The sequence below is a fragment of the Brienomyrus brachyistius genome, chromosome 12 (genome assembly GCF_023856365.1).
Source record: "Brienomyrus brachyistius isolate T26 chromosome 12, BBRACH_0.4, whole genome shotgun sequence".
NCBI classification, from domain to species: Eukaryota; Metazoa; Chordata; class Actinopteri; order Osteoglossiformes; family Mormyridae; genus Brienomyrus; species Brienomyrus brachyistius.
Window position 1 is genome coordinate 2886094 of NC_064544.1, and position 17841 is coordinate 2903934.

The 17841-nt window shown below is 43.0% G+C and overlaps 1 protein-coding gene across 1 annotated transcript; it reads left to right on the forward strand.

Moving 5' to 3' along the window:
- Window positions 1–508: 508 nt before the first annotated feature.
- Window positions 509–17132, forward strand: mgarpa (mitochondria localized glutamic acid rich protein a). Its single transcript, XM_048970467.1, has 8 exons — window positions 509–672; window positions 6945–7048; window positions 7191–7296; window positions 8476–8490; window positions 10475–10741; window positions 13683–14999; window positions 15311–15360; window positions 15581–17132. The coding sequence occupies exons 1-7, from the start codon at window positions 597–599 to the stop codon at window positions 15316–15318; spliced, it is 1893 nt and encodes a 630-aa protein (XP_048826424.1). The 5' UTR covers window positions 509–596; the 3' UTR covers window positions 15319–15360; window positions 15581–17132.
- Window positions 17133–17841: the final 709 nt, after the last annotated feature.

Sequence of the window (17841 nt, forward strand, 5' to 3'; positions counted from 1 at the left end):
TGATGTCCACAATTCATCAAGTAGTAATGATATATAAAATACACAGTGAAAATCTACTGTATAATACACTCTCTTGCATGGGGAAAAAATAGGCCAATCACAAATTGTATAACATTTTCGCCCAGTAGTGTATTAAATATATTGCTTTTATTCATCTACAACCTCCGACTTTTGATTCTGCATGTAAACGACATAAAAAGTAACTTATCTGATGCTATTATAACAGAAAAGTACGCATTACTTCAATTCTAAGTTCTTGTGCTATCAAACAGAGTAATTCCACAGTTAATTCGAATAATTAACTGTTTTAACCAACAATTATTTAATTGGACTATTTTTGAAGGCAGTTTTGGAGGATTGCATCTTTCTTGTTACAACAGGTATCTTTACCTATACAGGTCTGTAATAACCGGGAGGTTTTCAGTGGAAAGTCGTTAAACCACGTGTTTGCTCGACCTTTTCCCTGCAGTGTGACGTTAAAGAAATCACCTCCTCCCTCTGTTCGCAGCTTGGCAGACTGTCATTCATTTAAGCCCCTGATCGGGCGCCCTTCGCACAGCTCCCCGCCATAGAGAGCCCTCACCAACCTGGCCGCGATGTTCCTCTGCAGATCGACTCGTCTGACACTCTCCCATTTGGCACGCAAGTCCCCCGCGGGTTTCTGTAGAAATGGTAAATGTCTGTTTTTTTGTTGCGGACGCATTTTTTTTAAACGATCAACCATTTTTTTTAGTTTGATAAAGCATGTATGCGAATGCAGTGTAAATACATGCTTTTAAAAATGCATGGTAACAGTGTTGTTCGCTGTTGTTACACTTTATTACACAAAGTATAATGTTATTGTAACATGCCGCGTTTTGTTTAGTAAAGGAGACGTGAAGGTCAAGTTGTGAGTCGCTTGCACTCGCATAGTGTCTGGTAGTGCTTAAGATCTGTACCGGAATTTGTCACATAACCTCTTTAACACTAGAACTGCCAAATCTACGCAAATTTGCGTAAATTCCCTGGGCCTAACACCTACTAGCATCCCTGCTGAGAGTTTCTTGGGCCATTGTCCTCCTGCTTTTGTTGTGCAAACACACCCATTACCTGTGAGGCCTGGCACATTTGCATTTTTTTACTCAGAGCAGCTAAAATCCAAGGCAGGCTAAACCTCTGTGTGTGACATGGAAACCTTCACAAAAGTCTGCCATATCTATACCAAATATCCCACACGCTGACTGACCTGCAAATATGAAAGACACACATTCACAAAATATATGGAAGCACAAGTCTGTTTTATTTATAAAAAAAATTGAGTGTTTCAAACTTTGCAGTGTTTGCAGACCCAGTGACCATCATCCCTGCATTTGGCGCAAGTGAATTTGTAACACTTTGCACTGGTAAACCTGCTGCGGTTTCTGTTGCAGTTCTCCTGTACCTGACACTGAGTTGTCCATACAAGTCCTGGCACAGCAGCAGCCTTCCTCTGTCCCCATAGCCTTTTGTGGCATAAATTGGCAATGGAGTTCCTTGGCTAGATGACTCAAAAATAATCTTCTTTTGCCTTCCCACCCTGTACATGCCTTGTACAGAACGTAGGAATTTGCCACCACCAGGTCCAGCATGTTGTAAAATACAGCTACTGGCCACCTGCATGTTGCTGCTCTTACGGAATACATGCGCGCCATTTGGTCCAACACATTTACACCACACTATAACAGCAGAGAGAGAGAGTCATGAGTGTATTTGCTTTTTTTCTACCTTCTTTCTATATAGGCCTGTATAGTACATATTAGAAAACATTGTAGCACTGATGTAAAATTATACACACATTCACATACCTTCATGTGGTTATAGTCTGTTATCGTGTTGGGTTTCCTCTTTCTGCCTTCACAGATCGCCACATCTTGGTCCAAGGAACTCAGAACACACACAATCTTGTTTTTTTAGGTGCATAAATTGTCAAGGAGACACTGCCACTTCTAAGCACTGACGCGGAGAATTCCTCTTGCTGTGCAGTGTCCTTTGAAATTGGAGGAAGTTCATACCAAACTTTATTCCCTGTGCTCAGTAGTGTTGTTTTGCGCTGAAGCAGTCTGTGTGACAGTGCCAGTGAGGTGAAGAAATTGTCCGTTGTGACATTTCTCCCGTCATCCAGAAATGGCTCCATCAGACTCATGACCATGTTCTCTGCCAGCCTCTCCCTTTTCTGGTGACTGGGGTCCTTTCCCAAGTTAGGGGACACGTTGCAGACGTATTTGGTCTCCAAATCCGTGGCCATCCAGAACTTGATCCCAAATTTGTCCGGCTTGGATGCGATATACCAAGTGACATGGAATGGATCCACATCTACTCCACGTTGTCTTTCCACCGGTGTCCCTCAGGGCTCGGTTCTTGGCCCTCTCCTATTCTCCCTCTACACTAAATCTCTTGGCGAAGTTATATCCTCACATGGCTTCTCCTACCACTGCTATGCCGATGACACTCAACTCATCCTCTCCTTCCCTCCCTCAGACACTCATGTCTCCACTAAGATCTCTACATGCTTGGCAGACATCTCATCTTGGATGACCACTCACCAGCTAAAACTCAACACTAGTAAAACTGAGTTGCTTTACATCCCGGCTGACTCATCCCCCCTCCAGGACCTTGCGATCTCCTTTGACAACTCCCTGATCCGTCCTTCGGTTTCTGCTAGAAACCTTGGAGTTACCATAGATGATCGGTTGTCATTTTCCTCACATATCGCCAGTCTTTCTCGCTCTTGTCGGTTTCTCCTCTTTAACATCAGGAGGATACGTCCATTTCTTTCCACCCAGGCTACCCAGATACTCGTCCAGTCCCTCGTCATCTCACGCCTTGACTACTGCAACTCGCTTCTAGCGGGTTTACCACTGAGCGCCATCCGTCCCCTCCAACTGATTCAGAATGCAGCTGCTCGTCTTGTTTTCAACCTTCCCAAGTTCTCCCACACCTCTCCTTTGCTGCGCTCCCTCCACTGGCTTCCTGTAGCTGCACGCATCAGATTCAAAACACTGATGCTCGCATACAAAGCCAAAAATTCTCTGGCACCATCCTACCTAAAGGACCTCATCACACCCCGCTCTGCACCACGATCTCTCCGATCCTCCAGCACTGCTCGACTGGTCCCACCTCCCCTCAAGGCACAAGGAAGACACGCATCTCGGCTCTTCTCTGTCCTGGCACCTAATTGGTGGAATGAACTCCCCCTAGATGTCCGAACAGCTGAATCCTTGAATGTCTTCAAGCGACGACTCAAAACTTTTCTTTTTCAGAAATACCTGACGTAGAACTTCTATATTCTTACTCGACTCTTTTTCTGGTGTGTGTTTTAAAAAAATAAAATAAAATAAAAATTCTGCACTACTCAATGGCGTTCTCAGAGATAGTATTCGTAGCTGGGGTCCTTATTGAGCTAGCATCGGAAATTCATTGCAGAGTCTCAAAGCACTTATGTAAGTCGCTCTGGCTAAGGGCGTCTGCCAAATCCTGTAAATGTAAATGTAAATATACTGCATGGACAATGAACCTTGGTCGAGAACAGCTGTACATCTATGTTCATGTGTTCTCCTGGAGTGAAACTTTCAGCACAGTTCTTGGTGAAGGCTGGCAGAGAACGTGGTCATGAATCTGATGGAGTCATTTCTGGATGACGGGAGAAATGTCACAATGGACAATTTCTTCACCTCACTGTCACTGTCACACAGACTGCTTCACTTTACTGGGCATGGTGAATAACGTTTGCCGTGAACTTCCTCCATTGGCAAAGGACACTGCACAGGGAGAGGAATTCTCCACGTCAGTGTTTAGAATGGCGCGCATGTATTCAGTATGAGCAGCAACAAGCAAGTGGCCAGTAGCTGTGTTTTACAACATGCTGGACTTGGTGGCCGTGAATGCCTACGTTCTGTACAAAGCATCTACAGGGTGGAAAGGAAAAAGAAGATTGTTTCCGATTCTTCTAGCCAAGGAACTCCATTGCCAAATACAGGGATGATGGTCACTGGGTTTTCAAACGCTGCAAACACAGACTTTGAAAGATAGACAGACTGTGTGGGACAGTAACCACTGAGACAAAAGGCAGAAAGATGACAAAGAGATGAACCTGGAACTGAGGCACGGATACATCAATTTTTACATGAACAGCCAAACATGCAAAGCTGGAGAGATCACACAAAAACAAAATTCACTTTTGGTGTTATAATTCAGTGATGGCCAATGAAAATGAAATGACATTTTATTCTGTATGTGTATGAGCATGTCAAAAACCATGGACCATGACTTCACTCAGCTTATGACATTTATATACAAACATGCATTGGAGACTGAAGTGTTAGCATGTTTTCATTTTATTCATTTCATTCTATTAGCAACTTTTCATTCTATTTTCACTCAATTTGTTTTATAAATAACACAGACTTGTGTTTCCATATATTTTGTGAATGTGCGCCTTTCATATTTGCAGGTCAGTCAGCGTGTGGGATATTTGGTATAGATATGGCAGACTTTTGTGAAGGTTTCCATGTCACACACAGAGGTTTAGCCTGCCTTGGATTTGAGCTACTCTGAGTAAAAAATGCAAATGCGCCAGGCCTCACAGGTAATGGGTGTGTTTGCACAACAAAAGCAGGAGGAGGATGGGGCTGAAGACCTGCGAAAATCACAGCAGGGGTGACAAACACCTTGGGACTCTCAGCAGAGAATAAAAACTCGGTAAATCTAGTGTTAAAAGCCTGAGTAACTTTTTTTGAAATTATTTTTTTCTTTCAGTTTTGTGTATTATATTGATAGTCAAATTCGGCGTTCAAAAGTGACCATACGTGCGTATTTTAATGCTGACCAGAATTAACGTATGTTTACCAGTCTATAACTCATTTCTTCCCTTGACTGTTACAGATTAACTCACAGATCCCCGTATGGCATTACTTGTTGTACACCTCAGTATAATATTTGCATTTTTTAACTTTTTATGATAAATTGTTTCACTTAAAGGCACTTAGGCGATTACATAATTCGTAATTATCAAATAAAAATGATCTGAAGTCTTTGCTTGTCCTTGCATGCCAGAGATGGCATGAATGAGATGTCTGGCTAATGTGTGGTGGTCTCTGGGTGTAGATAACAGCAGGGATTCCCAACGGGTGATAGTGTTGCGAGATGAATTCCAGAAGAATTTATGAATTGGTAAAACCCCTGTCGCGATAAATCCAGCCCGCTCTTGGAAATCTACACTTTTTGGCACAGTTGTTTTCACGGAATGGAATTTTGGGGACGCGCGGACTTCAGAGTGGAGGAGCTGCCCTTATCTAATATTTTCTGCACTGCGGATAAGTGTTAAATGTTAATGTGAGGAACGGATTGTGTATCTTCAAGGTTTAATTAATAAAAAGGCAAGACGCTGCACATTGGTTTCTTCCTTTTTCCTGTGGAGGGGCGATTCTAGGATTTGACCCTTCGGGGGGCTCAGGTCCCTAGGAAATATCGGACTTTTTACATCAGAAAGTGGGTTAAAAATGAAATGTTTATGACATTGAAGAGCTCACCTAATCTGACGATCATTTGTCGCAGGATAATTTGCAAGATCGCCCTTTTTCCTGCGTCGTGTTGCTAAAGGCCAGGTTTTGACGGCTTGTTGCTAATTCTGCATGGCTCTGCATTATCCCGTGTTTGCCACCTTAATTATTCTGGATGATTAGACCTGCTGTGACTCCGAGCTCCTAAAGCGAAGGGGCTGTGACGATTTTCACAACGCCCTGTATTTCTGGACATGAAATGCATGTATCTTAAATACAGCGCATTCTTGTTTATCAGCTGAAATTGGTCTGAAACATTTCAGCAGAATGACAGAGATTCATTCTTGAGAGAAAATGAATCATCTTATTTCATACTGTGGTATCTATATTTTGAGTTGGCGCCCCATCCTGGGCTGTTGTGCTGGGGACTTCATTTGGGAAGTGAACTTTTGGGTGTTTTCTCTCAGTCTCTTCCAGTTCGTTAGCTTGTCATTACTGATTATGATTCCCTCGTCAAAGCCACAAAGACTAAAACATGGGTTTGATAATGAAGTCATTGCACTGGTCTGACTTCATTCACGTGCCAACGTACTCGGTGTGTTTCTTAATTTCTGCCCGATTCCTTGCTTTGTTTTTTACTGCCATCATGGCACCGTTTTAACTTCACTGATCTGAAACTGATCTACTTTGACGGCTGCATTTTCTGCATGTCTAAACCTATTTCCCAAAGTCAATTAATTTCGCTTTGTAATCGCCAGATAAAATGCGACAAGCAATCTTGTGTTAAATATTTTAACATTGTTCTGTTTTAAATGGTTAAAATTTTGGGCAATAGTGCTAATTTTGTAGAGCGATTTTTGCCTGCGTCTATAACAGGACAAAATATCTCTGTCCTCAACTTTCATAACTTTGTGTCAAGCTCTATGTGCATGTAACACAAAAGGCAAATTGAAATAATCCCAGAATGCCCTCTGGTTCCACACTGTCTGGCCAAGGCCTCTACAGCCCACAGCATTCATCGGGGTGACCTAAGGCTGCTCTGACAGATCTGCTGTCTTTATTGGGCAGGATTAACTTTGTCAGTAAAATAGTTCACGAAAACGTGCAGCAAGTGTGAGTTGATTCACTTTGCAAGGAAAACATGATCTGTGGTCGTCGCCTGCAGTGAATCTTAGCATTTTTGAGCTGTTTAATTGTTTATCTCTGGGGTTTCACACGGACGTTTTGCCACCCACTTAGAATGAGCTGGAAGGTCATAGCTGGCAGATTTCAGCATACATGTACCTTATCATAAATGTAAGCAAAATGTTTATTCAGGAAATATTCTCCTTATGTATGCCAAGACACTGAACTTAAAGGTATTCCTCTGGTGGTCCCTGAAACTGCTGAACCTCTCCCTTTTGTGCTTCACCCCCCCCCACCCCACAGTTGTTCCCAGGAGACCCATGTCCTCCGGCGTGCCAGGGGGCAGCGGTGAGCACTTTGTGTACTTCGCACTGTGTGGCGCCTCCCTCACTGCGGGCCTGGCCTATGTGAGTAATGGCCGCCTCCTCACTGGCTGCCCTTTTCCACATGAGCTTGCAGGTGGCGAGTCGCGATGGCTGCCGTTCCTGTGGACAGAACGACTGGCGCTGATGGTTGTCCCCTCTGATGGCATCCCTCCTTCCCCGACAGGCATACCGGACCGTGACCGAAGACCGCACTCGGTATAACGACCGGGTCACTGAACTCCAAGCGAGGCCGAAGGATGAATGGCAGTCAAAACCTTGGCCGCCCAAAGGTAAATGATGCATGGTAGCTGTCCAGTCCATTATTGGCTTACCTAGTAAGACTGGTTTGTATTGGCTCATCTAGTAAGACTGGTTTGTATTGGCTCATCTAGTAAGACTGGTTTGTATTGGCTGCCTTGAACCCCTGGGCTTATTCTTTGTGATGTAAACTTTGTTACTTTTTTATAGGTCATTTTCTGAATATTAATCTCCCCTCTTATTTTAACCAGAATTTCAGCTATAACATAATTTTTGACCGTACAGATGCCTTACTGTAGTCACATTTTTTATTACAGCATTCATATGGTGCATAAATTACAATTTCACTCGCGGCAGAGGGAACCCTGTTGTCAGTTCAGGTTACACTCCCTTAAGCTGATGTGACAGATCGCCTGTTTTAATCTGCGTAATGAGCATTCGGTGTCGACACTGATAATGCTGAAAGAAAGATGCAAATTTATACCACAAACTGCAGCCAGCTATGCATATTGTGTCAGACCCACTGACTCTGTATACAGAAAGCAAACATCACTTTGCACGAGAGAAAAAAAAAATCCTTGTTCCACAGATTTAGGACTTCCAGGTTGAGTAAGCAGAGATTAAGATGCTCTGGGAGAAGTGGATAGTTAGGCCTCACTAATGTCCCGCATACCCAGCAACAGTTGTGAACAGTGGGGCTGCTGTGGGGCCGTCTCAGGTATGCTAAGGCAGTGTTTCTCAGCTGGCTCGCTGGGGGACCTCGAGACAGTCCACGTTTTCGCTTCCCCATGCTAACGCTCTTGTGGGCATGCTGAAAATTTGGGAAATTGCGACAGGGGTAAAAATGGCCCCACTGATCATGCTCCGATGTCTGTAAGAGAGATTCCCTCCCTCCACCCTCCTGCTCTAATGCATCTTGGTGGCCAATTTCTAAAGGCCCTATTAAAGCAAGATGACCCCCCCCCAACCCCCATGCCATCATCATGTAATTAGCTGCCAATTAGCTGTTGTGTATGTCTGTCTATGCTGTGCTCTGCCAAGCAGATTTTAAATGATGTCTGGCTATTAATGACCAGATGGTGTGGGGGGGGGGGTTTAAGTGTAGTTGACTGACAAATTGTAACCGTGCAAGAAAAGAGAATCTGTTCATCCAAGCTGTGTTTGTGTTTCTGGGTTAAAGTGTGTATTCTCTGTCTTCCCCTTTGTTTCAGGAGGAGACGATGCCGGTGAGTGCTGCTCTAGTTTTGGGGTCATTTTTGAATTTCTACGCGTCCAAATGCAGCCTGTTGTGGGACTGGGGGGCGGGTGTATGATTTTCTGAGTGACTGCACTTTTCTCTAATCACTGATGAAACCTCTGGCCAGATACACTGTGCTCATGCTTGCACACTCTGGGTGGGGGGGGGGGATTAGTTATGAGGAGAATAATCAAATTCTGTATTTTTATTAAATTGTGCTGAAGCATGTGTATGTGTGCATTGTACAGTTCTAAATGTACCCAGTGTACTATATGGAATATAGATGTAAAACTGGCTAAAATATTTCAGTAGTGTTGTAGTACATTATTAAATTGTGAACCATCTTCCTATAGGGGGGATTGGTGGCTCTGAGGCTAGGGAACTGTCCCAGCAATCAGAAGGTTGCTGGTTCAAATCCTCTAAATGCCACGAGTAATCCTACTCTGTTGGGACCTTGAGCAAGGCCCTTAACCTGCGATTTCTTTGTCCTGGGTATGACATCAATCTACATCCACCTTCACCCTCTAAGGAGGTCCTCCAACTTGCAGGGAAATGTGGGAGTTGATGGCAGGATTGGCACTCCAGGCATCAAAAAAAAAAAAAAACTCACAATGGTCCATTTGGACTAATGTGGTGTTGAGGTATCACCCACCACATGGCTGCACTCAGTTTATGTGGCAGGTGTGGCAACGCACTTTAATCAGCACATGCTGCTCTCCTCTAAGCATATGAGATTTAGGGTATTTAATGTTTTTATGCAATAGTTTTCCAATGTAAAAATATATTAGAATAGCAGATGGGGGTAATTAGACATGTCTTCATTTAATCAGCATTCCTCCTTTCCACCCCCACTTTCCCTCCCCTGTGACCTGCCCCTCTCAAAAAGCTGAGAATCCCTGACACCGATGGGTTTGCTGAAGACGTAACCCTAAAGATCTACAATGATCGGACGCTGTCTGTTACTATTGCTTTGAAACGTCACCGGCCTGCTGCGTGCGCTCGGCAATCGGCGCGTCGGCCTTGTGGCAGAGGTCGGCCAAACAGGGTTTCTTCTGCTAACTCTTGCTAATTTCTTCTTTGTTGCTCTTTTCAGAATAAGACCCCATGGCTGCTAGCCATCAGCGATTTTTAAACTGCCCTTTCGGATGAAAGGGGCATCCCTATTTGAATGAAAGACTCTGCCTTTAAATTTAAACTTCTTTTTTTTTTTAGTTCAGTGTAAGTTTTAGTTAATTTCATTGGCACTGTGATTCAATCCATCATTTTATAGTTTATTTATTGTGTCCCAACTTGGGAAAAACCGTGAACCTTGGCATTTCATTTGGCATGAAATTGTGCTTAAACCAGCTGGTTATTGGTGTTTATGTTGATTGTGTAGAGTTGCGCTGATTTTAGACTGATTGTACTGGTCACAGCCTCTGCTCTCATCCTTTCTGTCCTTGTTCGCTCCATCCCTCTCTGAGAATCACGTACATCTTTTGAGTTTGCATGCGCCTTATAAGACCTACTCTTTTGCTTGTGTCACTTAAGTGTTGCCCCCACCAGCCAAAGAGCCCCCTGGAGGAGAGTAAGTGTTCAGATAAAACACCCTGCATGCCTGAAGGGTTTCGGCCGTCCGGCGCAGACGTCCCACTTGTGTCTGCGCTTGTAAAAACAGCATCGCCTAGTTTCGAAAGTGAGAATTGCTGTTGAGCATGTGATGCTAAAGGTGTATATTTGGCACTGTAGAGCGGTTATTAAAAAGTATTGCTCTGCAAATGTATTCCGATTTAGCAGCTTAAAATTAATCTTGACTCTTAGCTGGATGCTAAGAGTTTGCTAATGTGACTTGGCATCATGGCAGCTATGCTTGGGTCTTACCGCATGTTAAGTCTTTGGAATCGGCATGCGTGTGGGCGCCTGTTGACAGGGGAGGCTGTGTTGCTGAGTCTCTGCTTTTTTTTTTTTTTTTTTTTAAATTTTTGCCTTTTCAGAATCTGAGGCAGAAGAGGAAGGAGGAGATGAAGGTGAAGAAACACCTGCTGGGGAGGCTGTAGCTGTCGAGGATTCTCTAGAGGCTGCAGATGGCTCAGAAGTGGCGGAGCCAGCATTGGCGGAGGCGGAGCCAGCATTGGCGGAGGCGGAGCCAGTCTCTGTGGAAACTGTCAACGAGCCTTCAGGGGCAGATCTGGAGGCGGCACTAGCAGAGGCCATGGAGGAGGCCCTTGTGGAGGGGGCCCCAGCCTCTGCTGAGAGCGATGGTATGGCCCCACGTGCTCAGGCAGTGTTGGAGGACCGCCCCGGCACTCCTGACACCGGGTCCTCTGAGGAAGAGGGCTAAAAGCACACAACAGAAAGGCACTATCTTTTTTTCACTAAACCATATTGTACACCATAAAACGACTATCATTTTAAAATGAGAATTCTGTATATTATATCCATTATTAGGTCACAGATAGGCTGGTTGGAAAGGTATGCAGGATGCAAAAGCAATGTTGTTTTTCTCTCTGAAGGCCGTGCAGCAAGTGAATGAATCATCCTGCAAGTAAAACATATGATGGCTCTGTAATCGTCACCTGCAGTGAATCGTAGCATTACAGAGGTGCTCGTTAGGTATTTAACCTGAGTGTTTCACGCAGATGTTTTACCACCCACCTAGAATAAGCTGGAGGTCCATTACAGGCCAACATTGAGCACCTCCCCACATCAGACCTACATCTGCAGTATTAGTAGGAATATATTTCAGTGTCTTACTGTAAACTCTAACCAAAAAAAAATTACACTTCCATGTTTTTTAATCCTCATATACGTGGCTTATATTGAAACCTGTTGACAATTCATGCGACTTTCTCTACCTCCCTTGAAATCAAACATGGTGCTTCTGTAACCATGGGTATAGCAGTATGCTGACAGTCACTAATGTGCATGCCTAGGCCAGCGTCCATCTGCTCCTCTGCCAGATATCGCTAAGCAATTACGCTGCATTATGGGAAACTCTGAAAGTGTGCCGAGTAACTCCCATGTCCGTTCTGTCCTTCATTTCACATGAATTGTAAAAAGTGTTGTTTGTCGAGGTTGATGGGAATTGCGCGAGCGAGTACTGGAAGATACCATTAAAACAACAACATTGGACATGGAATTTATAGCATAAACCGGCAAGAAGATAAAAGAAACTGTTACATTTCCTCCAACCATGCAATAAAGGAATTGGCAACAAAATCTTCTGTGTTTAATTGCTTCTAGTTTGGTCTGCCTCTGAAAGTGGTACATTCCACATTTTAGGGGGTGTGGCTTCTAATTTGGTATACCATCACAATATAACAGGTGAAAATTCCTTTTCTATTACATGGGGGGAAAAAAACAAGTTTCTTAATATTGGGCTTAATCTTTCCAAATGGTATGAAAAATCTTCAATTTTGAGTGTTTGTAATTTCTTGTGATATTTGGCAAGAGGTTTGTTCCGTTTAATATTCTTGCATGTTTGTGGAGGATGGAGCTGCATTTTAACCTTCATCTGTTCCAGCTAAAAATGGTCTGGGCCTGTGGTTCTAGTATGGTTAGAGAAAGCACCTTTCTCTAGCTAGAATATACGGCATTTTGTCCATTCTGTTGCTTATGCAACCTAAGGACCTCTAGTGGTGAGTTGTCTCCGCTGAATTGATTTCATATTATGTGTTCAGTCAAACAATTACATTTGTGTAACACTTGTCTCTTTGCCTTTGTTGGAATTAAGAGGTGCTTCCTTGTCGGTGTCCTTTGCTATAATGCAAGTTTATGCTTTGCTTTATTAAACACAGTCCCATATTTCAAAAGTGGAACTGAATGCAGGTCTGACTATTAGGTTTTCTGTTCCGAAGGACATGACATTCGAACGTGCTAGAATGTGGAATGGTTCTATTGAAGCCACTTCAACATGTGTTGCGTGACTGCAAGCATTTGCATGGCAGTGAGTGACGTTTGATCTTTAAATACAAGTTGTTTAACCAAATTTACACCATCAATTCTACTTTTCTTTTCGTCTGTTTTGGGTTCTTGCGGTTGGCACAGGCTAGTATCGGTACCCTGACTCGGTCGGTCTGAATCACTGCTGCGTTGATGAAAGTAGCTGTTGATGTTTGTTCTCTTTAACTGCTACATAGCTATGACCTCCACTTTTCATTCTCTTCCTCCAAAACCTTCACCGTTTCACAGCTATCGTGTCTGTATTTACTAGAACCTCATCTCCTTCCTGAAAAACTGTTCCCCCCCCTCCCACCTCATTGCATCACACGTGTCGCTCAGGTCAAAGTTGGACCGTTCCACCTGAAATGTAGAGGACCTCCTCCTGAAAAAGCTTTATCAACAAAGCAGGAGTGTAAGGGAACAAGTTATTGGGTTTGTGTCGTTCCTGGCAAGTGTAGTATCTTTGGAATATCTTCATTTTATGCTCCGAGTTCTTAGAGGGACCTTCTTATCCCAGTGACAGAAGATCCTGTCTTCAAGATGTAGGTGATGTTTATACTACATAAAGCCAGGTGTAAAACTCCTGAGTAGCTTGACGTTTGTCACATGGTGCATACCTCTTAGAGGGCTCTAGCCATGAGAAGCAAACAGACAGAAGGTCATGGGTCAGCACTGTTTGGCTAAATGGGCACCCCAGCACTTTCATCATCATCCGAACTGGACTGGAAAAAAAAACCTCATTTATTTGTGATTATTTTATCCTGCAAGAGGTTCTTCATTCTGAAGGGATTTTTGTCATTTGTATTTTACATTAATGGCTTGGGGTATGACTCACTTTAATTATGGAGCTACTGATCTTGTCCATTCCAGTCATTTCATCCTTTCATTTTATTTAATTACTTATTTATTTACTTACTCATTTTCAATCAGGGAACATTCCCCTTAAATGTAGTCATGTCAAAGTATTTCTGCATCTTATTAACTGCTTTATATTGGATGATAAATGTAACACACATAGAAAAAAAATTTTTTTTATTAATTACTGCCATTTCTCAAACTGTCTCTCATGTAAATAATGCATTCCTTCTTAACCGGTAATAGAAATGGTTATTTCATCTCTTATAATGATAAATACATTGCTAAAAAAAAATCCAAACCCCAAACGATAAATTCTATTCACGGATTTTTTTTTTTATATTGTCAGACTATTTGTGCCAATGGAAGATTACTGATTTCTAGAGTATTAACTGTCTGTTTCAGTGCTGACGCCGGCCATGCTCAATACCATTCAAACAGTGTCAGAGGTGGAGGGAGCTGAGAGTGTTGGGATACCAGCTTCCTGTGTGGGTGAGGTGGCAGAGATGTTGGAGGATGTGCCTGGACAGATCATGGAGCTGGAGGCTGAGGAACCGGTGCGGAATCAGATGGGAACAGTTACTGGGCCAAATGCTAATCTCAAGGATTTAATGGGGGTTACATCAGAACGAGAGAGCGTTATGTTAGCAGATACACCCACAGCTTCTACAGAAGAAGAAAAGTCTGTCGTGGTCCAGCTGGTACCAGAGGCTAAGGAAGCATCATCAGTGTCAGTAGCAGAGATGTCCTTGGTGGAGGACACGGCCAGGGCTACAGGTACAGAGGAGGAATCAGTGGTTGAAGAACCTGTATCTTCTGAGGAACCGGCAGCTGACACAACAGCTGAAGGATCTGAAGTCAATGTGGAGAAGGAGGCATCTACTGAATTTACTGTCGCTGCAGTTGAAGACCCCGAAGTTTTCTTATCCAATGTGGAACCTGTATCTACTTCTAAGGAGGAACCAGCACCTGACTCAGCAGTTGGAGAACCAGCTGCAATTGTGGAGGAGGAAGCAAGAGATGAAACAGAAGCCAAAGATTATGCAGCCACCATTGCTGAAGAACCAGAAGTTCTGTCATATGCTGAAGAGCCTGCATCAACTTCTAAGGAAGAACCAGCACCAGACTCAACAGCTGAAGGACCAGTAGCCTCTCTTGAGGATGAACCAGCAGAAGCTCCTACAGAATTCATTACATTGGAAGAAGTAAAAATAGAAACTCTACATTCTTCTATACATCCACCAGAGAAGATTCCAGAGAATAAAACCGCAGCAGCAGGTCCAGACAATCTGACAGAAGAAACTTTATCATCAAAAGATGAGTTTTCTCAAGTAGTGGAAGCTGAAATATCTCCGGAAGTGGAGGTGCAGAGTAGCCTTGAAGCCATGAAGATTGAGGCCAACCCAATAATGGGGGCAGCGGAAACGGAAGGTGAAGATCATCCTGCGGTGCCAGCTGAAATGTGTCCCATCGTGGAGAATTCTGAGCCTCTGCTGAACACAACAGTTCCGGCAGAAGAAGTGGCCCAGAAACCCACAGAGAAGGCCGAGGCACAGCTTACGGGAACGGAGATGGCGGAGCCCAAACGCACCCCTGCAAATGAATACGTGGTGGTGGTTCTAGAGGGTGCACCTAAGGAACCGAAGAAACCAAAGGTCCTAGGGATTGTTCCGACGACCGCAAGTATCTCTTCCCCAAAAGGACGGCTGCTAGAAGTTAAAGGTAAATCGACACGTTCAGTGTCTTAGTCATTTCTTAGTCATTCAGTGTAAAAAAAAAAAAAAGTGAGCTCTGTTTATGCATTCTGTAGAAAAACAACGGATGTGGATGTTTCATGGTATTTGTGGTACACAACAGTGGTTAAATAACCTTAAAACCGAAAGCAGAAACGAGCATCACAATTCTGTTGGAGATGAGGTAAGAACTAAAGATGAAATGTTCGATGAATTGAAAACGAACGCTTTCTCTTTTGTTTTCCTTTTAACCCAAGCGTGGAGATCTCAGTTCCTGCTGTTTTTTTATCTTACCCACAGACCCTTAGGCATCAGCTGAGGATGTGACTATTTCCATCTCCAGCTCAAAGGTACCTCGTCCAAAATGCCTGCTTATCAACTCTGCTGTTACACGCGTGTACGATGCTACTGCGTAGCTGTAAATACGTCTGCTGTCCAAGAGACATCCCAACAAATGTGATGTGATTTTTATCAAAACCGCCACAGTAGATTTCTGTAATGAATGGCACATTTTCCAAAGTTTTTTTTCCATTGTAAACTGCAAGCAACCAATTTTTATTTCGTCCCTAGTGGTGATTAGAAGCTCTGCGGCAAAAACACTGGCATCCTGGGAAGGGAGTACCAACCCGCTTTTCCCATTGGACGATGACGATCACTTTTCTCCAGGATAATGTCTCCCTTATGAGTTCCCATTTCCCTGACTCCCGCCATTCCGTTCCTCTCCTGTAATGACACGACTACAGCCTGACGGGACCAAAGGTGCAGTTTTCTTGCTTATTTCTGGGTTTGAGTACATATACAGGCAATGGCCTAAATCAGTTAATTCCTCATCAAAGAGTAAGAAGCTAGAGTGAACACAGTCCCATAAGATTAAACCCCAAAAGTAAGTACAGGTTACCCCCCTTCATGCTGCAAACGAAAGGTGCTTCAGACATTTTAGGGACAGGGAAGCACCATCTTAATATGTGAATCATTAGCTATGCTCCGCAGGCCTTTTAAGTGGAGATCCAGTTTTTGAGAACCTGCTTTCTGCAGTATACCTGGTATACAATTCCACACCCAGATGAGTCTCTCTTGAATTGACATGTTCCCCAAACAACTATGACGATTAGCTGCATCATTGAGATCAGGTGCAGTGTCATTATTATTGTTCTAAATTCAGTATTTTTTCCCTACACATACAGCTCTATTTAAGGAGGTACATTGGGAAGCATATCCTGGTGACATACTGCCTCCACCTTAAGTTTTTAATCCTACACGATTTTAAAAACTTTTTCCAAGATGCTCCACTGAGTATTTCAACTTCCAGTAGTATTTAAGGGCAAAGAAATCTAGGATCACTTAATCTAATGGGAACATAAACTGCAGTAAATACTACAAGAACACAAGAATACGTATTCCTAATCAGCATTCTGTTCTGATGTGTATTATGATTTATAATGCTGCATCCTGTAATAATCCGATAATTCCTATGCTGTAGGTTTTGTTTGGAACCGGATTTTTATATTAATGTTTACATAGAACAGTTTTGTTTAAACTGAAATAATTCCCATTGTATATCCATGCCCGAGTCTCACTTACCTGTTTACACCGTGAGATTACCCCCCGTTCTGCATTCTTGCTGTCTACCTGACAAAGAACACGGAGCATAGGTGTACAGTTAACTGTAAAGTGTGTTTTTCTTACTGCAGTCTGTTTACAGAGTCATCACAGCACACTGACGTGCGTCCTCTTTTTGCATCACATATCGACTCTAATATTATACAATGTCGTTGATTTAAAATGTTTTCATTTAATGGGTGTTAAAATTTTAGGGGAGTTGGAATTTAAGGAAAACCTATTGAAGAATTGTATGCTTAATGTATTGGTTCCCTGTAGTTTACATATGACATATGAGTTTACTCATTCTTCAATCCTCCCCCCGTATTCCATATTAAGTATGCCACTCCATTTCATACGATTCGTCAGTTATTTTGGCGAAAGAAAGAAAGTTCCGTTTTCATCATGTTTAGTTTTAAAGGGTGTTTTGTTTTTTTTTCTGCAATAGAACGGGTTTAGAAATAGTCGTAAACGGTGAATTTAGACTTTCGTCTTCAGGAAAATAAAGAGGGGATCGAACGTGTTGACTGGCCCTTGCTTATTTTCTTATCGGTATTAGCTATGAAACAACGTGTGTGAGATGCAAACCAGAGGGAGCAAGTCCACAGACTCTCAATAACTTGGTTACTTCAAAACACAATCCTTTGCTACGTAACTGCCCCTAAATGCTTAACATATTTAGCAAGAACGGACACATATGCAGATGTATGCTGAACGGACAAATGTTGAACTTTCATCATATGATTTAAACAACGTATCGAGTATATATGATCGATTACAGCCTCAAGACGGCAACATATAGTCTCATTTACGCGCAACCTTTAATATGCGCCTGGTAGAAGTGTGTGGAAATTCATTAGACATAAACGGACAAAATAATGATGTAGTCTTTTCACGGCATATTCTAATATACCGGTCGTTCTCCACGGAGTTGCAATATTTTATCCGTTCAGAATTTTCTTATAGGCCTCGGTTTTTCGATGAATGTATTTTATTATTCTGCCCTGGACAAGGATGGTTAGGGGGTGGTACGCCTGCATGGACGGGATGGTCCATCGCAGGACGCAGTTTAGAAACTACAATAAAGCATGACTTTGAACTGAGGGGGAGCATGAAGGGTCTGGAGTCCATACAAACATGCACGACCCTGGGAAACAAAGACGAATGTGTTTTTCTAGCCTGTTTCGTTCCATGCAAAGAGAGTCTTGCTTCCAGTGTTGTATTTACATACC

Coding starts and splice junctions, on each gene's coding strand:
- mgarpa (XM_048970467.1), top strand. CDS start 597: ATGTTCCTCTGCAGATCGACTCGTCTGACACTCTCCCATTTGGCACGC. Junction 673..6,944: donor CGCGGGTTTCTGTAGAAATG/GTAAATGTCTGT, acceptor CCCACCCCACAG/TTGTTCCCAGGAGACCCATG. Junction 10,742..13,682: donor AGCCTCTGCTGAGAGCGATG/GTATGGCCCCAC, acceptor TGTCTGTTTCAG/TGCTGACGCCGGCCATGCTC.